This window comes from Nymphalis io, chromosome 16 (assembly GCF_905147045.1).
Source record: "Nymphalis io chromosome 16, ilAglIoxx1.1, whole genome shotgun sequence".
Classification (NCBI taxonomy): Eukaryota; Metazoa; Arthropoda; class Insecta; order Lepidoptera; family Nymphalidae; genus Nymphalis; species Nymphalis io.
The window spans coordinates 7,120,801-7,142,350 of NC_065903.1; the positions used below are offsets into that span (position 1 = coordinate 7,120,801).

General features: G+C 30.6%; 4 protein-coding genes across 4 annotated transcripts; 2 read left to right on the top strand and 2 right to left on the bottom strand.

The window, feature by feature from the left end:
- Window positions 1-1,083: 1,083 nt before the first annotated feature.
- LOC126774508 (YTH domain-containing protein 1) lies at window positions 1,084-2,666 on the bottom strand. Its single transcript, XM_050496070.1, has one exon. The coding sequence runs from the start codon at window positions 2,478-2,480 to the stop codon at window positions 1,146-1,148; it is 1,335 nt and encodes a 444-aa protein (XP_050352027.1). The 5' UTR covers window positions 2,481-2,666; the 3' UTR covers window positions 1,084-1,145.
- A 1,521-nt stretch (window positions 2,667-4,187) lies between these two features.
- Window positions 4,188-6,444, top strand: LOC126774144 (ganglioside-induced differentiation-associated protein 1). The gene is made up of 5 exons (XM_050495491.1): window positions 4,188-4,461; window positions 4,588-4,780; window positions 4,850-5,029; window positions 5,106-5,306; window positions 5,518-6,444. The coding sequence occupies exons 1-5, from the start codon at window positions 4,336-4,338 to the stop codon at window positions 5,817-5,819; spliced, it is 1,002 nt and encodes a 333-aa protein (XP_050351448.1). The 5' UTR covers window positions 4,188-4,335; the 3' UTR covers window positions 5,820-6,444.
- A 1,451-nt stretch (window positions 6,445-7,895) lies between these two features.
- LOC126774143 (acyl-coenzyme A diphosphatase FITM2) lies at window positions 7,896-9,331 on the bottom strand. Its single transcript, XM_050495490.1, has one exon. The coding sequence runs from the start codon at window positions 9,243-9,245 to the stop codon at window positions 8,160-8,162; it is 1,086 nt and encodes a 361-aa protein (XP_050351447.1). The 5' UTR covers window positions 9,246-9,331; the 3' UTR covers window positions 7,896-8,159.
- A 420-nt stretch (window positions 9,332-9,751) lies between these two features.
- On the top strand, window positions 9,752-15,242 carry LOC126774145 (chromobox protein homolog 1-like). The gene is made up of 6 exons (XM_050495492.1): window positions 9,752-10,175; window positions 10,425-10,568; window positions 11,336-11,467; window positions 14,219-14,365; window positions 14,516-14,640; window positions 14,801-15,242. The coding sequence occupies exons 1-6, from the start codon at window positions 9,909-9,911 to the stop codon at window positions 14,823-14,825; spliced, it is 840 nt and encodes a 279-aa protein (XP_050351449.1). The 5' UTR covers window positions 9,752-9,908; the 3' UTR covers window positions 14,826-15,242.
- Window positions 15,243-21,550: the final 6,308 nt, after the last annotated feature.

A 21,550-nucleotide genomic window follows, 5' to 3' on the forward strand; every position in this document is an offset into this window, starting at 1 on the left:
GCTCCTAACTTTATGTGAATAATATAGGTAATTTATATATTTATAGCTGACATTGCTAGTGACTATTGACTATTTATGCTTTATGGGAGAGGCCTGGTTGTCCTTAAAACAGTATATAGTTATTTAATTAAATAATCTTAAACATACTATCATATCTTATTAGCCGATCACTGCTATCACTGCTGGGCGAACGTTATAATGTTAAGCGTTTGAGGCTGAAAGGTAAACAAGTACAATTTTCGATTGTATGTAAAAAATATCTTATTTCTTATCTTCAAATTAAGTAATTACAATTTTCACAAAGCAATCAATAAACACAATAAAAATAAGAAATGCTGGATACGAAGTCAGCTTTTATCTATTGTAGAGCCTGCCGTCATCTTCTAATTTCACTATCCTAATGTTACACTTGCCTGATAAACAGTACGTAAAAGAATATTAATATTCTCATAAATTTCCTGCATATCATTTGTTCTGGAAGAAAAGGTAAGTGGGGCATAACTCGGAACATGCTGCACTCTCTACTGCCCAACCTACACCACTAAATCCAAAAGAATGTTTAAAGTATGAAGTACACAATTTTGTTTGTAGATTTAGAATATTTAAAAACAACAAATATGCTTATACATAATATTAATATTAAATATTTAGTCAGTCTTCTAATATCACAGATTGACACAGCCCCTCACAAGTAACAGTAATCTAATAATACTTGTTAATTTTTATGTTTAAAACCTTTGTTACAGAAGATAAACAAATGATGTACTAAAATTCCAGGCTGTAAAATGCAATAATAATATTTGTTTAAACCTTTTTTATGAAGTAAGCTAGTTTTAAATTAATAATATAAATTTTTTAAATTAATAATAAAATAAATTGTTTCAATGTATGTATGCTATTTGTAAGTCCATTGATGATTCTCATAGCACTTATTACCCCATATCACTTTCACAATTTGTAATATTTTACATAGTCTTTAACAAAGAACAAAAATTAATTTGAACAGTTCCACCAGTAAATCAAAGAAAGTTCCCAGTGTATAAAGTTTTTCACAACACTTGTAAAAGGCAATAAAGTTCAAAGTTCATACACAACTTTTTATTAGCAATCATAAAATAATTAATACATCGGTGGTATATTTACTTTCAACGACGATCTCTATATGATCTGTGTGATTCACGTTCCCGACTGCGACCATGTGATCTGTCAGAGGTTCGCCACAAAAACTCATCTACTGAACGTTCATATGACCTTTTATCATAAACAAGCACTGAACGAGGATAATCAGCTAAATCATAGTATCTTGGTGGTGGTGGTGGAGGGGGCAAGCCCTCATATGTTGCAATGGCACCACTAAATCCTGGTGGAGGTACGTATGGCAGTGGAGGCAGTTGATGGTGCATAGAGCGCATGTATTCTGCAACATATGCTTCTGCCGCAGCAGAGCCAGTATTGTTATAACTTTCGCGGTTTCGTGCATACCATGAAGGTAATCGATCTCTCATATATGGTGATGGTGATCTCCTCTTAAAAGAGGAAGATCCTAATCGATTTCTTGGGGAAATAAAAGGCTTTCTTCTACTCCTTGAAGATGTATTCATACGATTTCTATAGCTTGTACCTCTAGAGGCCAATGGTGCTCTATAGGTTCTATAGCTACCCCCACTTTTTAAATAAGCTTTCTTAGAAGCCTCCTTAGATTTTCTTAATATAGGTGTCATTTCTATACCCTCATCTTCAGGAAATAGTCTACACAATTCTTCAGCAACTTTAGGTTCTATTTCTTGACCATCTCTGCCAATTTTCACTGGTTTACCCTCATTCCAGGGATTGTATAAATGGAGCGTACTGCTAAAAGACAGTTCTTTCCTGCAAATCCAATCTACTTTGAAAACCCCATCTAAAACTTTAGCAGAAAGTCCAGGAGGAAGTACCCAAGAAATTGGAGGAACATCTCTACGAGATTCACTTGCGAGTCTTGCAAATCCAGCAAATTTACCACTTTCTTTAACAGAAAATATGAGTAGCACGTTTCTAGATTCTCTATATGCTTGATTTAAATTTGCTTCATTTTGGGGTAATGTTGACCATACACCCTTTGCTTTTGATAGTGTTATATTTTCTGCATTATTGGATTTAATAAGAAAGAATCGTGTATCTCTAAATAAGTAATTTAGTTTTGTCATATAATCATAGGTTTTGATCTTTGAATTAGTCGAAGTAACACAACGTCGCTTAGTCAGAACGGGAGAATGGCTGTCAGATTTAGTACGTTTACGATTAGCACGTCTCACTTTAGACTTATTGCTACTAACTGAACTTATACTTGGCGTACTTGAATCACTCGATGAAGAGCTAGATACTTCGCTACGAGTGTCATAATCTTTTCCCTCCTCTAATTGTTTTAACTCTTCCCCGATTTCTGCTTCGACTTCACCAACGCCAAGATTTACAGCGTCAGTGTTATTAGACACCTCCATTTTCAATATGCAATGTTTTCTATTTAATTTAATCAAAAAATTACATTCCTAAAGGAATTTTAAAACACAGATTGTCTAGGAGTTTCTCTTCAATAATAAATATTTTATATCATTATAGCTATATATTCCGAAACATTGAACTACATGAAACAATAATTTTCTTAAAAATATTGCATATCGCTTGCGCTTCTGCTTCTATTGTTATAGATAATGATAAAATTTCTACAAAAGGTACACAGATAACACTATTACAAAGTGATCATTTAAATTTGTAGGCCAATTCACACTATCAATTTTAGCCTAAAAATAAATATATATTTGTTTAAAAAAAGACATCACATAACATAGAAAAAGGCTTCAGATTTCCTAAATTCAAAATAGAAATATACTCACCCCTTTTTTGAAAATAAATCTTCATATTTTTTTTATAATATTAAAAGAATACTTTTTTTTATAGAATAGGAAGCGGACGAGCATATGGGCCACCTGATAGTAAGTTGTCACCAACGCCCATAAACATTGGCATTGTAAAAAATGTTAACCATCGCTTACATCACCAATGCGCCACCAATCTTGGGAACTAAGATGTTATGTCCCTTGTGCTTGTAATTACACTGGCTCACTCACCCTTCAAATCGGAACACAACAAAACCAAGTACTGCTGTTTTGCGGTAGAATATCTGATGAGTGGGTGGTACCTACCCAGACGAGCTTACACAAAGCTCTACCACCAGTTAATACTAAAGAAGAAGTAAGAAACAGCCGAGATGGCCCAGTGGCAAGAATGCATAAATTTTAACCGATGATCGTGGGTTCAAACCCGCGCAAGTACCACCGAATTTTCATGTGTTTAATTTGTGATTATAATTAATCTTGTGCTATATTTCTTATCTAATTTCACTAAAATTCTGCCACATGTGTGTTCCACCAACCCGCATTGGAGCAGCGTTGTGTAATAAGCTTCTCCTCAAAAAGCGAGAGGAGGCCTTAGCCCAGCAGTCGGACATTCATAGGCTGTTACTGTAAGTGAGAATTGCCGCGTATGCAGAGTCAGGGTTAATAAATTGTTAATAACTGAATATGATTAATTTAGTTAATCTGTAATCATGATTTACGATTACACATTGTAACCGTAAATCGTTATCTTTAATATTAATCTGATTTAGCAAATTACATATAAAATACATTTACTTTCATGTTTGCATTTGATTACTATTGTGTTATTTGTCATTGCACTCTATATAATAGTAATATTTGAACAATTGGTTGTTCTTAAACTAATAATTTAAATCACAATGATAATTACGTGAGATTTAAGTTTTAAATACAATGATGAAATCTCTATAATGCCAAAGCAATAACAAACAGTAGATATATTTTAAGTTTTATTATTTCAGTTATTTAGAACAACGATTTTAAGAAATGAAAGAGACAGAACACCTTATGGTTACAACCTTGCAAATGACGACTTATCTTAAAACTTCTGAAAATGCTAAAATTGTTTCTTATAAAGATATTATTAATCTAAAAGTAAAAAAGTAGATTCCTTCCCTTGGAATCTATTATAAGCGTTAATAAGTTTACATATAAAATATATAAAATGTACATACCATAGGTTACTATATACATATAAAGAAAAATAAACCTTTTCAATTACACTTATCACCTGATTTTATTTTTTAAATGTTGGCAGCTTGTGTTTTGAATTTACAGAAGTTAGCGAAAATTAAAAGTTCGCAAAGTCTGCGTTTTAGATTTTGCCTATGTTTTATTTTATTATAATTAATTAATTTGATAAAACAAAGTGAATTAACCTAATTAATACTTTTTTCGTGTATATAACTCACTTGCAATAATGCATTATATACAAAAATATTTGGATAAACTGCAAATCCCTAAGACAAATAATAAACCGATAAGTAATGGATATAAAACAAATATCTTTTTATATTGCAATTATTATAGCTTTTATTCTCAAAAGGTAAGATTTTTATTACGATGTTAGTTTTTGACGTTAATACTCAACTTTTTATTAAAAATTATACCTCCAATGAAAGTATTTTGTTCACTGATATTTTCTTTTGATAAGTTTTGTATTTATTTGCAGGTTCTAATGGCCCTGTATGAAAAAAATATTGACTTTGAACCTCTAGTAATAGATATCACCAAAGGAGAACAGTACTCTCCATGGTTTCTTGAAATAAATCCCCGTGGTGAAATCCCAGTTCTCAAAGTCAATAAGTCTGTTATACCAGATTCTACCCGAATTCTAGATTACCTAGAACTCTACTTAGACCATGGTGTTTTTTTTTTTAGATAAATGAAGTATAAATTTAAAAACTTAATATTAAGAATTGCTTTTGTTTTAGATATGCCACCACTGATTGAAGTATCACAGGACAGCAAAATTCTTGCAACTATTACAAAGTTCAGAGATCTTATTGAGGCTCTACCAGCTGGTTTAATTACAGTGGGTTCATTTTTTCACCCACATCTATGTGGCAGCCCTAAACTACCTTTTATTCTACCAGTTAGAGAAGTTCTTAAAAGTAATTTAAAACAATTTACTGACAGTTAAAAGAGTTACGTCAATTGTCAATATACTCCATTACAATTAATTTCCAGATGGAGACTTGAGCAGTTCAAAAAATCTAAGAAAGCTAGCTGAAGAAAATCCCGTAGCTAAAGGAGTTTTATTGTATAAAGCAGAGATACAAGATAGAAAACACGAAATCATTGCTAATGAAGAAGAATATTTAAAAGTATTAAATATAGTAGATGAAGTTTTAGCCCAAGTTGAAATACAACTTAAAACACAAAGTGAAGGTAATTTATGTATAAATTTTTAAATATTATCAATGATAAAAATATAAATATTTATATTTAGTAATTTTTGTAAGTATTTTAATAATAATTGTTTAAGTATAAAGTATTATCTGGGTTTTTAAATTGTATTTTATTTATAGGAATAACTTTTTAGTTAAAAAAATTGAGAATATTAAATTCAAAGTTATGTAAAATATTTTTTATTTTTCAGATAATTGGCTTTGTTGTGAAAAATTTAGCATAGCAGATATAAATTTAACTGTTCTTCTGCAACGTTTATGGGAACTAGGCTTAGAAGAAAGATTCTGGACAAATGGTAAACGGCCCAATATAGAAAATTATTTTGCTCGTGTTAAATTACGTGAGTCCTTTAAAAAGACCATACCTAATCTACCTGTTCACATAAAGATGATTTTAACATCACAACCTCCTATCTATGTTGGAGCTGCAGGTGCAGTTTCTATTGGAGTTGTGTTTGTTTTGGCATATGTTGTCAAGAAACTTATCCGTTAATAATATTATTCCATATATAACAATATGATACGATAAACGAAAGCATACCATACCAATCTTTATGTATAAAGTTATTATTCGAAATGTGTATCTTAGTATAGAAGTCAATGGACATATTATATATTTAGGCTATAACCATATTTAGCCTTCTTTTAAACTTTTTCATATATATAGTAATTTAGTATCTTTGACTATATTATGAATACAGGAAAAAGCAAGAGGTAAGGTGATAGTATAATGCATCTATGAAACTTATTATATTTAATAGCATTTGGCATGTACATTTGTTATTTTGCATGTTGATTTTGCCATTATATAGAAATACATTATTATATTTACATTGTAATATATTTACTATAGTTTTATATAAGATCTGAGCAGAGAATACAGCATTGGTTAATTCTATCTCAAACATTCTTCTGATTTACCTAAAAAATGTACATTACTTAGTTTTACTTTTATGATGTAAAATATTCATGCTTTATTCTTTGTTCTGATGTTATCGAAATCTAGATAGATTATTTAAATAAAAAAATAAATAAAAAAAAAAAACAATATTTTCTTAGTGAAATAAATTATAATTTATAACCCTGTTATATAATATGTGCAAGATATATTTATTTCCCTTAATATTCTTTGTAGATGTTCATACCTACAATAAACTTCATAAAATAGCACCTTTAGAATTAATATGTAATATTTATATGTAATGTATCTATATTATACGGTTATTATGGACATAGGTTGGTATATCGGTATTCTGTATGCATTTAAATCAAACAAAATTTTACTAGTATTAAATTAATAACAATAAACAGCTACCTATCGGCAAAACAAAAAGTGCCTTACTAAATATATATGTAAACAGATATATTATAAATAACATAAATATTATCTTTTAGGTACAGGTAAATTTTGTAGAATTACGTAACTACGTTTAGATTTAAATGATATTTAAATTTAGTAAAAGATATAAAAAAAATTACAGGTTTCCGTGATGACGACATTGTAATTTGTGTAATGTAGCTAACCGTGCGTCCTTAGTTTGACCTGTAGCTCGATCAATACGAAACCACTATTGTACGGTTGACTTGGTTACACTTGACTTAATTAATATCTTAGTATTGCTACCCGGTGTTCTAACCCCCAAAATTAATTATACAAATTTAAAGTTGAAACAGTGTAATTACTTTGGAATAAGATTATTTTTTACGTATACCTATGTATGTCCATATAAGCAAACACACTTTAATTGTGAATTTATCTCTATGGGCCCTTTTTTTTAAGAGATATATATATTTAAAGTGAAAACGTTACTTTTTTTTTAATCGGATCAACCGTCAACCTAGGCTTATTTTATGACGTAATTGCTGCAACGCGGGCTTTCAAAAATATATATCCTTACGGCATATTTAATACAAAAAATTTCTTTACGATAAGCAATTTTGATGTCTGAAAATAAACATCTAAGGTTAATTGAGTAGGTACTATTTAAAAATGTAAATCCTAAGCCGAAGAATAAAAAAATCTTCATGTAATGCATATTTATTACTGAATATACTACATTGTAGCGTAATCACATTAGTTCTTGCAGGTTTTTTTCAACTTGTGTGTGATAACGAAATTTATGATTTTGGGAAGTAATCTATCAATTCTTTACATTATCTGAGCTATCAGTAGGTAAATATGAGAAAATATTATTTTTAGGCTTCATAAAATTATGCACTTGAGATAACGAAGAGACAGCTTCTTTGGAATAACAAAAAAAAATATATATGTGTATATAAAAGATATATTGCACACAGAAATGTTTACATTATGTCAGTGAGTTTTATAATAGAAATATGTAACACAAACTGGCTGGATATATTAATGCGTATAAAAATGTGATTAAAGTAGTAAATTTATTATAAGTTTTGAAATTGATTATCGTTGAATGCATTTTAATTAAAATCCTTTACTTTAAAAATGTTAGTATTTTGGTAAAATGAAATGTACAAAAGTATAAATTAGAAGGATTGCAAAAGGATTTATATTACTTATAGATTAGGGTTTAACTTACAAAAAAATATACTATTAAATAAGTACCTTGTAAATTTTATTTACAAACAAAAAAAATGTTGATGCCTTAAAAATGAGGAAGTAATTAAACAACATCTTCCATAAAGGCAATATTTTTACAGCCACCAAAACAAACATGTATAATATATTATCACACCATTTATATTTTAAAGCTTAAGGTAAATATCTCCCAATATATAAAAACACTCATCATAATAAATATTAAACTACAATTGAAAAGACAATAAATGTAACAAAATCATATATAATTATTTAACCCTATTTTGTATCATTAGATTCTACTGGTTCTTGAACTTTGTTTATTGGCATTCCCATGAAGTGTTTACCATTACTAATAAGTGATCTTCTTCTTTGTGGTATACTTGCAGAAGTTGTTTTGTCTGAATTGTATTTAAAAACTCCTTGACCTGGTAAGTTTGGAAGTATGTTAGGTATTGTGTACCATACTCTGTATGTTACAAACCATGTAAGTATTGCTATGATTCCACTTATAAATTTCTCAACCATAATGTGATAATACAATATTGTTGATACCAACATTACATCCCATAATAGTTGAAAAAGAGCAATAACTATTAAAAATGCTCTTACATATGGAGTAAACTTCTCATAGGATGTTTTTAAAGTATTTAATTCATCGGTGTTGATATTTCTTAGAGGATTAACACTAGGTGACTTGTCATTAACACTTCGGTAATATTTCTCATCACGGATATAGTCTTTAATTCTTTCCCAACCATTAATAGCTCTTGCTTCTTCTATTAAAATTAAACTTGAATAAATTAAAATAAAACAGTGACCTGATATATCAAATCCATTCCAAAAATGCCCATTTTTTAAACACGTAACTTTATCATCATAATATTTTGAGTTGCAGCGGCCATACTTTGTTTCAATTATGTTAAATATTGTTGTCCATGTATACCAAAATACAGTAGCAATTAGAAGTCTTAATAAATGAGCTGTTAAGATAATCTTTCTTTTGCCACAACAAGTAGTGTAAGAGGTCAAAAAGACATATGGAATTGTTAGAAATAATGTCCAGAACCATCCAAGTTTTACAAAATACTGGTTGAATATGTTATCGCTTCTTGAGAAATATGACTTTGGAAAAGTTAGGACATCAGCTATAAGGGATAATAAAAAGAGAGCTCCTAAATAAATTGCTATTTTTAAACTTGTGTCAAAGAATAACACTTTCTTACAAATGTGCACAATCATAAGTATTAGAATTTCTAATACAGACGATGCTTCTCGGATGGGCTTTGTACCTTTTGAATCTGGCGATTCATTTTGAATTTTAAAATTCATTCGTTTACTTTTAAAACTGGCTCTGCTTGTCATGGTTTTAGAAAAACTTTCATAACTATTTCACAAATCATTTACGATTTCTACTTTTCTTTTAGTTAGATTTGACAGATTATTCTGTCATCTATATAGTGAGGACATAGAGTATATAAGACAATATCGACGTTGAATTGATAAATAAGTATTATAATATTATGTACTCGATACTATAATGTACACGCTGATCATTTGCGAGATACTGTAAAAAAATTTAACATAAAAAATGTGTTGTTGAAATGATTCTCAAGATTATTTTAATTAAAATATTTGTGTTCAGCATCGAAGGAAGAAGCCACAACCACTCCAATTTTATTAGGGTTGATGAATATAAATGTGGCAGATTTTCATCAGACATGTATGCAAGTTTCCCCACTAACAATACTGTTTCTCCTCTTAGTAATAATGCTAATGTACAAAATACCTGATAAGATTTATTTATCACCATGTTTATTTTTGTCAATGTCAACAAAATTCAATTATTATTATTCTGTGCAATTTGCTATCATGTCTTTTGTGTCTATGTTTATAAAGCGTTCATGGTCGTTCTATATATTCTATTTTCCCTCCATTGTTTTTTAATTTGCGTGCAATTTTAAAAGAAAATCAATTGATAAAACGTTTATCAACTCTTCCATTATTGTTTACTTTCCAAAGTTCAGGATGCGGAAAGTATCAAAGAGTCGTACGGACGATGATATTGTTTCATCAACGAATGGATCTGGATCTATAAGCAATGAAGAGCATCAGGAAGCGGATCAATCGGTACATGACGAAAAAGAGTCTAATGATAAATTAGACAGTAATGATTTTGAAAGTGAATCTGAAAAGCCTAAAGAATCAACTAAGAAAACTAAAGCAAAAAGTAAATCGAAGAAAAAAAAGATTGATAAAAGCAACAACAAAAAAGACGCCGAGGAAGAGTTTGAGGTTTGCATAAATTCTTATTTACTTTCCATTATAAACTTGTTGTTATTATTATTATATTATAATATTATTAAATTTTAATTATCAACTATTAATAGCTCTTGCTTCTAATAAGACATATTTGTGTGAGTTTATTTTTATAAGTTATAAATATTTTTAAAAGTTTTTGGCGAAGTTCTTGTTCTTATGGCGAATTATTTGTTGCAAAAAATTTATTTTATTATTAACTGCAATCATTACCATTACATACAGGTGGAGAAAATTGTAGATTCCAAGAGAATCAAGGGCAAATTGCATTACTTAATTCGTTGGAAGGGATATTCTGTTGATAGTGACACTTGGGAGCCTGCTCATACTCTATCATGCCCTGACTTGATCAACAAGTTTAATGAAGAAGTAAGTTTACAGCGTTTTCATTATATATGAAAACAAAATTAATGGATCTAAGCCTATTCCAACCACAAGAGTAGTAAACCCAAATAAACAACTTTTACACCAATATCATTGGCCGAGATCTTGAAAAATCAATGATATTCAATATAGTTCATGAAAAAAATGCATTTCAAATGTCCATGAATTTGTAATCAGAACTTCAAAGTTAAAATAATGTGGCTATAACTAGTTAAGTGGAATAGTGTTACTTAAAAAAAAGTTAATAAAATAACTAGGCCGAGATGGCCTATTGGTTAGAGTTAGTATAGGTTAGTGTGAATCTTAAATGATGATCATGGGTTCAAACCCAGGCAAGCATCACTGAATTGTCATGTGCTTAATTTGTTTTTATAATTCATATCGCGCTTGACGGTGAAAGAAAACATTGTGATGAAACCTGCATGTGTTAAATGTCACTGAAATTCTGCCACATGTATATTCCACCAACCCGCATTGAAGCACATAAGCTCCAAGCCAAAAAAGGAGAAGAGGCTTTAGTCCAGCAGTGGGACATTCACAGACTGTCACTGTGTAATTTTTTTTTGCTTCCAAAGAGAATTCTTGACCAATGATATCATGTCAATTCAACATCTAAGTTGTTTATTTGTCTTTACTTCTGTATTGGAATAGGTATGTCATGTTTATGATATAACCAGTGGTAGCCAACCAACCCAACTAGCTTCAATTTTTATATTATGAATACAAAATAAGATTATTTTTCTTAAAACTAGAAGGAAAACTCCAAAAACACACCCAAGAGTAACAAAAAGAGAAAAGGTGTAAAGAAAGAGAGCAAATCACCACCCAAAAAATCTAAAACAGAATGGGATGGAAAAAATGCAGATGCGAATGCTGAGTATGAGGTAAGTTTTAAAATATTAAGCAATTTGTGTTAACATTATTGGACATTTGTTTGCTCTATTTGATAATTTATTGCTGATTTACTTATAAATCATTTATTGTGTATTTGTATTATATATATCTGTATTTATATTGTAACATATTTGACTGCCTCGTTGGTCTAGTAGCTTGATGTAAGGCTGCAGACCCAGAGGTCTTGGGTTCAATTCCCAGGTCGGGCCAATAAAAAAGTTATCGGGTTTTTCTGTCAGAAAATACTCAGTAGCATCCCGGAGTCTGGAAGTTGGAAATGTGTACACTCCCGTGCCTCGGAAAGCACGTAGCCGTTGGTCCTGTGCCTGAACTCTTTCCGGTCTTGTCAGATTGCCGTCCCATCTGATTATGAGAGTGAGGGAAGAGAGAGTGCAAATGTATTTGCACACATACTTGTGCACTATACTATCTCCTGCGCAGTTGGCTAATCCCTCTTGAGATTGGCCGCCGTGGCCAAAATCGGTCTGAAGGACATTATTATCAACACACACATATACATATATATATATGGCGCATTGAAACCATATGAGGCAACATAATCACAAAAATTTCATATTTACCTACTCAAACACTTAACATAGTAATCTGGTTAAAATATTTTAATGACATTTCAAATATAATAGCTATATTTACAAAATTATAGAGGAAAACATGTATTTATTTTATTATAAAAAAGGAAGACGGATGGCTAAATGAGCCACCTTATCATAATTGGTCACCACTGGCCATAGAAATTAGGACTGGAAGAAATATAATCCATTTTTTAAATCACTAATGAGCTACCAACCTTTTAAACTAAGATGTTATGTCCCTTGTGCTTGTAGTTACACTGGCTCACTCACTCACCCTTCTCTGAATTTTGTAATAGCCGTTGTGCCTCTACATTTCTATATTAATGTCTCCAGTATTTAAGTTGGTTCTATATTTTTTAGATCATGCCACTCTTTCTGGTCATGTCAGAATTTCTGCTCAATTACATTACGGATTGCAGAGCTGCAATTAGTTAATTTTTCGACATCGTTTATTTTAACATATAAAATGATGTCATTATTGTATATACTCATATATGTGCTGAAAAGCAGAAAACTGACAATTCAACCTCACTCAAGACCCTTTCCGACAAATCTGCCGGGTTATCATAATGACGGAATAAATAATCCTTAGAGAGATATTCAGCTGTTTTAGTTTCTAATAGAGTGAGTAATAAAGGAAAGAAATTATCAATACTGAAGATAAAATATCTAGAAAAACATTGGCAAAGACTACTCCAAGGTCTAATGTAAGATGAGTATTAATAGAACCTAAAAATAACAACAAATTAAGAAAGCAGAAGAATATACCTGCTTTCCACTATCTAATTCAGCCAATCATTCTGTATAACTAGCGTGGATGATAAAGCAAACTGGATGTTAAAAATTAATGTATATCCTTTGCTTATCATAGTCTATATGGACATCAACAGAAATAGAATAAGTTGCCAGTTAGAAATTTTAAGCTTATATTTTAGGAGAGGATATGGATTGTTGGAAGAAACGAATCTATTAACAAGAGAAGAATAGGAAAGTAGTCACTGTCAAAATTATTTGATTCGTGAGGATAGGGATAGGGAAGGTAGATGATAATGATAGAAAGAGGTCAACAACATATTGAATAATCTGGTTTGGATAAACACTTACAACTCCATGTGAACTCCCTGTGAACCATTGAGAATACAGATATTGACATCAATGATGTACACCAACAACGAAGCAAATACTTCAGTGTTGAGATCCCCGAGACTGAGACCCTTTCAAGCAGTGCAATAATTTTTCTCGCTTTTATCACTTGATCAACCATTTTTCGAGACTGTTAGGGTCCGTTCACACAGACCGGCTCGGAGAGGAGAGCAGATTTTTATCACGTTGGAAACAGTGTTTTGAGTGATTGTAGTAAAGTTTATTTTTGCATTTGCACCTTTTTTGTCATTAAAAATGCCTGAACGCGCTTCGTGTGAAGTAATAAAAGGAGCCGACCGGCTCCGCTTGCGTGCTCTTTCTCGCTCGCACCCGCTTTCAGATCTCTTCCAGCCGGTCGATGTGAAATAGTTGGCGGCTCCGCTCCGGCCAATTCCAAGCGTATACGACCCGGTCTGTGTGAAAAGAAAAAAGCAGGCCGATGCTCTCCGAGCCGGTCTGTGTGAACGGACCCTTAGACATACTTTAAAATGTCAAGAATATGAGATAATTCAATAAAAATGAGCTGAAATAGAGAAAATTCTTTAGTCTATACTTACTCACCTTTAAAGTTATTATATTATTAGAGTCGATACTAACTTTTAAGGATTCGCGCCAGAAATAGTTATAATAAGCCATTTTCTTTAAAAATCAAAATCTCAGTCAAAAATTAAAATTTAGAAAGTAAATAAACTACGGCAACGTTGTAACCTGCCGCTAACGTTCAAATTATTAAATCCTTTTTCGATTTGTATTTAATAAGAAAATAAATTTGCAAACCGCCCTTTTCTTTGCAAATGACTATATATCATAAATCCTAAAAAATAAATATATATATAGTATGAAATTACTTATACTACTAGACATTTCCGATTACACGTGTTACAATTATGTCTGAGGCGGGGGATGTTTCTTCCCAAAGCACATTTAATGAAAATATTAATGTCTTAGAAATCGTACGGTTTGATATTTAACATGATGAAGTAATTAGTGTTAAATCTTTAACAGGTGGAACGTATTCTTGAAGTACATCACAAAAAGAATGGTGCTAGAGAATTTCTTATTCATTGGAAGGGATGGGCCAGCCAGTTTGATTCGTGGGAACCTGAAAGCAATCTAAATTGCCCCGAATTAATAAAGAAATTCATGGACAGGGTAATACCATCGACCGAATTTTATTATTAAATATAATATTTTTTTTCATTTCTTAATATAAAAACGGGTTAATTTCTTATTTTGTCCAAAATCTGTGCTTACGTTCAAAATTTCTCCCTGCTTATTTGTAGAGCTTACCTTGTTTTACAGGTGGAAGCCGCTCGCTCGTCGGAGTCTAGAAATCTCAGGGTGGCACCGGAAACAACACATCGTTTTACTTTGCAAGATCCATCGTCAGGCCGCCGACTCAGCAAGCGTAGAGGGCAACGTCAACGGTAATTTTTCATTTATATCAAAAACATTAATAAAAAAAACATGAATGCATAAGTTGATTATTATGTTTGATTTTGTTAACTGTAAATTAAGTAATGATTGAGGGATTAAAATCATAATAAACAATCATTTGAAATTATTTACTACCCTTTTTTGTTTCAGTGTGCGATATGATAATGCTGAGTAAAGTTTTTAAGAATGGATTATTATGATAATGCTGAGAAAAGTTTTTAAGAATGGATTATTATATTACTATTTAAGCATATAGTGCACATAACAAAGTGCGCCATTAATTTTTGTTTAAAGGCAATGACTAGACTTTATGAGCAGTGTCAATGAATAGTGATGACTTACACTAAACAGAAACACATTCTCTAAAAGGACTATTTCGAAACAAGTTTAACGATAACTTCTTATTATGATAAATAAAATGTAGAGATTCTCGTTTAAAGTGATGGAGTTGATATGAATAAGTAATAGTAATAAATATATGTATTTTTAAAATAATGTTATGTCTAACCATATTGTTGACTTTGTGGTTTTGTCGTACGAACGCAATAATAAACATTTCGTACATTTGTACGATGATAAGCAGTAATTTAAACGCTTTTCTTTTTTTTTTTCAACTACTATAATAGTCAAACTTCAGCTTTCCAATAAGGAATTGCTGAAGATAGTCTTAAGATTTTTTTTTATTGCCAGAAACATTTTCTTTAGTTATTGTCCAATTACAGTTCCGCAAACAGGTGAACTAACAAAATGGAAATAAAAAAAGAGGAAATCCTTTTAATTCAATTAATGGCCTCAAAATACTTTCTAAATTAAAAATCGTTTTACAATAAAGATACAATAATGAGTTAACCCCGAATAGTGATATAATTTTTCTATGATTCTTTAATTCCAAAACATATTTTCGGTTAGCAATAGTAATTACTGGCGTATTAATTGAAATGGAGAATTGATAAATAAATTAGTCACAAAATGTATTTTACATATATTTAAAGATTATTTATTGGGTACTTGTGAGGTTTTAATCACATTCAAAAGTTCATTTCTTATTTGATAATAGGTTGAGTGAATACCTTTGCTCTAACCTAACCTTTTGACGGAAAATTTATAAATTAAAAAGTAAACGAACATCAAGCTAATTAAAATTTGGAACACTTATATATAAATAAATATATAAAAAAACTATTTTTACATGGTCAATAATTAAAGATAAATTGAGGCTCGATACTTTCACATCAGATGATTTATTTATATTGCCCGGTTTACATTATTCCAGTCCAGCGATCTAGTGCAGTACTGGATTGCTTACTGGAAAAATGTAAACCGGCACTGGAATGAACTGGATTGGATTCAGTTTATATTTGTTTACCTTTTTATTAATATAAATAGCTTGTGAAAAGTACTTAGTTATAAATCATTGGTTAGCCGTTTAATGAGTATATAAACATCATTTATTATTATGCCATAAAACTTCATTACTCCATTTCATACCAATTCTTGACACAATATACATATTGTTATTTGTTTTTAATTAATATTTTTTAATAATTTTGTTATATAAATAAATGTATACACCACAAGACTTGGTAAAATATGCTCATTTATATATATATTAAAAAATGGAAATGAGAAGTTTAATTTTTTTAATCTTGCATTGAAAGTGCACACACTTTCAGTCATTTGTCTCATTGAAATTGTTAATGTATGGTGTATGTTAATATAATAAGATAATTATACTATATTACATGGATTTCTTCTTGAAAACTGTATGTATTAGTATTAAAACTACACTAGCTAACCTTAGTCTGATATATGTACTTTGCTGTGTGTAAACATATTCATTATACATAAAGTCTTAATATTATATAGTTGAGTTTTCTAACTTGTCTTATTAAATGAATGTTTGTTTAGGGATGACTACAGACGTATGACAAATTGATGTATTCATGAATCATGAAATTATTTTGTGCTCGGTACAGTCGACACAATTTTAACCAAATATGCATTGTGTGTACATTTGCAAGGAAGAGTGTATTGACCTTGTCATCTTTTACAGTTTCGTATTATTCTTATTAGTAACATGTCAAATATGTTGTTCTTTTATTATCAATATACTCTTTTCACACCATATGCAGTCAAATTTGTAGCCATTTAATCGTCAAAAAAATATTCTTACAGTTTCGACTATATTTAAGTCCAAGTTGTCTTATAAAATGGTTGAACAATTTATCAATGTCAACGATATAAAAACTATATTAATAACGTTGCTATTTCTTTTAAAAAATGTGTGTTATAATATATTTAAATAGTCTAAAACAAAATTATTTTAGATATTAGGTTTAATAAAAGTCATACATCTCTGAAGATGTTTTTGATTTTATGTGACATTGAAGTACATTTATATTCCCTAGAACGTGTGAACTAAAATTCTAATAGGCTAAATATATCTGTAAATTTGTGTAGAATTTGTTTCAGTTAAATTTATGCCTTTTTTTAATTCAGTCACATATCTTAAAATTTTAATTATACATATTTTGTTTAATAGCTACTTTACGAATTATTGTAGTGTTTATTGTAACTTTGCAGTAAAAAATAAATAGTCTATTTACATAAGAGTTTTACTTACATTAATCAAATAATTGCTCTAATACCTTGCTTATTTTTAAATTACTTGTAAAGCAAAAGTTGTAATAATTATTTTGTTATTATTATATTAATCCTCTGATACATAAGGGGACAATTGCAACACATTGTATTTCTTGCTCAATATTTCGGCACATATTTTTAATAGTCTCGAATTAAAAATTCTTGGAGCGTTCGCCGGTCCCTTAATATTCTATCACAGCAAAGAATATAGCGATAAAAATTCAGACTTGTATAACTCAAAACATATTCGTTAGTATGTTTATAATGCCACCTCACTTGCTCCGAAAACATGCTCTCTCTCATTTTAAACTCTCATACTCTTGTTGAAAAATGTAAAATTGCCCGAACTGCTCATTTACCTAACAACTTGCAACTTTTATTACTGTTAATCTCTTTGAATAAAAACAATTAATTAACAATGAAAATAACATAATTTATATAGCTCGATAAAATATTTATTCATGAAACAGATGTTTTAAAAGTTATTAGAATATAAAAATAAATTATATAGGCATTTCTCCACTACTGTCCCAAACGAAGGTCATGGACAATTTCTGCCCGCAAGCGCGATTCTATGTCAAATGTAAAGTCATTGCAGACTTTCCGTTGCATTATGTTTGTTTTTTGCGATTCGTTTCTAATATTATTTAATACCCGCTTATCTCTACGGACTGATACCGAAAGATAATTTTATTAAATGCAACAAATACCTATGAAGACATTTTCGTACAAATAAACTGTTCGTAATAGGAGTTCATCTCACTTGTATATGCAATTAGTATGCATCGTCTTGAACGTTCATTATTATATTTATCTTTCTCTGTGCTCCATTATGGTGGAAGTTGATAAACGGTAGGTACTTAAAATTCATCTTGCATCACATAATATTTTGAAATAAAAACTCCCAAGTTCAGAGAGATTAAAAACTACGTAGTAATTAGTTTTTGAAACTTTTAATATAGAATATATTTACTATCTATGTGTACGTGAAATGTACTTTTAGGCCACCTCATTTTGTATATTAGATCTTATTATTACTAAGTTTTATGTATTATATTAATAATATATTACCTATGCTTGGCCCGTCGTAGGTCATTTCGTAATATAATATTGTAATATTGAATTTATTGCTCTTCAAACACCTCAACATTAATAGTGTCGTGTCCCATTTCCAGAATTGGAAACCTGATGACAAATATTCTTTGTCTCATTGATATTAGGTCCTTACATATAAAATTAACGTTTTGTCGTACTGGCCACTTTGATCTGAAATATCGGTTCTGGTTAAGAATTCCAAATTCAAATTTATAAATTCATTTAGCTGGTACATTTGAGTTTTGAAAACAGTCATTAATTTTTTTTTCCTCATTATTTTTTTCTTTGGCGTCGTTTATTACCGCATAATGGAAAACATGAAATATCGGTTTATTCATGAGTACGAGTTCTACTGTTTCTGTAGCACCAGTGCTGCAGAAACAGAGAAGGATTAATGATGTGTACGGCGCTGGTGTCGCAAAAGAAAGCACGGTACGTTTTTGGTTTCAACGTTTTCGTTCTCGAAATTTCGACCTTCAGAACCAACCCCGTGGACGGCCGGTGACCAAAGTGGAAAATGAAGAATTAAAGGCTATTGTGGAAGCGGATTCATTACAAAGCACTTCAGAGATAGCTGCAAGCTTTGGGGTAAATGATAAAACTGTATTAATCTACTTAAAGCAAATCGGGATAGTAAAAAAACTTGAACGATGGGTATCTAGTGAATTGAGTGATACGAACTTGCAAACACGCGTCGACTGCTGTGTTACTTTGCTCAACTGACGCAATAATGAAGTGATTTTAAATCGAATCATTACTTGTGATGAAAAGTGGATACTGTATGATAATCGGAAGCGCTCGTCGCAATGGCTGAACCCAGGAGACGCAACCAAATCCTGCCCTAAACAGAAATTGACTCAGAAAAAGTTACTTGTGAGTATTTGGTGGACTAGCGCCGGTGACGTTTATTACAGCTTTCTAAAATCTGGCCAAACGATTACGGCAGATATCTATTGTCAGCAACTGCAAACCATGAAGGAAAAACTAGCTGCTAAACAACCGAGATTGGTCTATCGCTCTAGGCCACTGCTGCTTTACGACAACTACGAAACTTCTTACAAGGAAAAAATTCAACTCCGTTGCGGCAGTCCAAACCGCCTTCAAAGAGTTTATTGATTCTCGCCCTCATGATTTTTTTAGTAAAGGGATCAATGAACTACCTATGAGATGGTAAAAGTGCATAGATAACAATGGTGCATACTTTGATTAGTTAAATATTATTTTACAAAAAAAAATGACTTTATATTCCTCCCGTACAAAACGCCAATTCCATATGCAAGGACCTAATATAAATAATACTAGAATACAGTTAGTATCTATTTAGAAGAAAAAAAAAAACGTATTTTAAAATTAAAAAATATATATATTAAACTGGTATTCTAATGTTGTCCTCAAAATTTTTGAACAGTTTCCTGTTACAATTTGAAAATTGCGCTTAATTACACTATGCATTGACGCGGTTGTTTATATCGTGTAATGGTTCCAACCGATGTTTTTTTTCAATTTTAATCAGTTGTAGAGCTAAGTGAATTACTTGCCTGGGCCGCTAAGTCCCATGGTAAGCAATTTTTCTATTGTTTTAAAAGATTAAATTACAATATTTTTTATAATATAATTAATAACTACGTTATCACATCTACCTTTTAAATTGAAAAATTTAATATGATTTTATGATACGAAACTTTCTACGTAAAAATAACCGTCCCCTGACGTTTTATGTCACAGGGGACTGTTTCTTTTAGGCATCTTGGATTCTAACTTGCCAGACTGTACCACCCATTCCCATTCAAACAATTGATTTTTTATAAGTGAATTATACCACCGAAAAAGACATCACTTACAAGGGAAAGAGATATTAGAACCAAAGTATATAGCTGAACGTTTCATGTAACGTCTTAAAAATTATATTTAAGAAAGAGAAGAAATGAAAGAATTCTTTTCTTTCAACAAGACTTCAAAAAACATTTTGAGAGAACAGATCAAAAATTTGTTTTGACAAAAATTATCAAAACTTTAAAAAATTGTCCGATCCCACCTCGGAGCAAAAAAAAAAACAAAAATAACTTATGAGAGAGTGCTACTGATGAATGAACGATTGAGTCTTAACCGATGATAGTGGGTTCTAACCCACAAGCACCACTGAATTTTCATGAGCTTAATATGTGTCTATAACTTATCTCTTGCTTGACGGTGAAGGAAAACATCGTGAGGAAACCTGCATGTGTCTAATTTCACTGAAATTCTGCCACATGTGTATTCTACCAACCCGCATTGGAGCAGTGTGGTGGAATAAGCTCCAAACCTTGTCCTCATAAAACGAGAGTTGACCTTAGCCTAGCAATGGGACATTCACAAGCTGTTTAGTTTATAAGTTTCGGGGTAATTTTTTAATTAGCATTTTAAAAATGATTACATAAATAGTACCGATCACGATACCTTTATATAACCGCTTCACGAATCGGACAGTTTTTTTTACGCACTGAATATCGTAACATAATAAATTAGGAATCTACGCTCTAGCATAGTTTTTGTAAAAGTCATAGTACAAACAAAATTCTCAGTTGCAAAAATCATTCAAATATGATATACATTTCGAGTTCGTGTTTATATGAAAACTAAAAATTAAAGTCCTTAGCTAAGATCTCACGATTCTTAAGGATATTCGTCGCCAAATATCATATTTTTTATATTAACTGAATAACTCACCATGTTAAATATAATATTGGTCATAAACGTTACATTCTTTTTTTTGATTACTTTGTTTGATGGCGGGATGTATAAAACCATAATTTTTTGATAAATTTACTCAGACGTAACTGACATTTATTAATATGTCGACTTAGATTGTACAACTTATTTGCAAAATCCATTTAGTGGTTGCCACTTTCCACGCGATGCGAGTCGAAGTCTATATTCAATAGTATTTTGCATTACGAAAAAATCCATTATTATAATTGTTTGTTAAAGAGTATACACGAGGTATAGAAATTTTCTTTTAGTTTTATCAGAAATATTTATGCATCAAGTGTCAATTATTCGTTAGTTAAAATGCACCTTGTCCATTGTAATACTCTAAAAACAACGTCATATTATTATTTTAAAAAAAATTAACGCAAGGGCGGCAAGATAGTGCTTTAAGATAATAAAACGGAAAAACTCATA

Bases quoted from the DNA above. Each gene is read 5' to 3' on its own strand.
- LOC126774508 (XM_050496070.1), bottom strand. From the start codon at position 2,480: ATGGAGGTGTCTAATAACACTGACGCTGTAAATCTTGGCGTTGGTGAA.
- LOC126774144 (XM_050495491.1), top strand. From the start codon at position 4,336: ATGCATTATATACAAAAATATTTGGATAAACTGCAAATCCCTAAGACA. The intron at 4,462-4,587 runs GTAAGATTTTTA...ATTTATTTGCAG, and splicing joins ATAGCTTTTATTCTCAAAAG to GTTCTAATGGCCCTGTATGA. The intron at 5,307-5,517 runs GTAATTTATGTA...TTTATTTTTCAG, and splicing joins ACTTAAAACACAAAGTGAAG to ATAATTGGCTTTGTTGTGAA.
- LOC126774143 (XM_050495490.1), bottom strand. From the start codon at position 9,245: ATGACAAGCAGAGCCAGTTTTAAAAGTAAACGAATGAATTTTAAAATT.
- LOC126774145 (XM_050495492.1), top strand. From the start codon at position 9,909: ATGCGGAAAGTATCAAAGAGTCGTACGGACGATGATATTGTTTCATCA. The intron at 10,176-10,424 runs GTTTGCATAAAT...CATTACATACAG, and splicing joins ACGCCGAGGAAGAGTTTGAG to GTGGAGAAAATTGTAGATTC. The intron at 14,366-14,515 runs GTAATACCATCG...CTTGTTTTACAG, and splicing joins TAAAGAAATTCATGGACAGG to GTGGAAGCCGCTCGCTCGTC.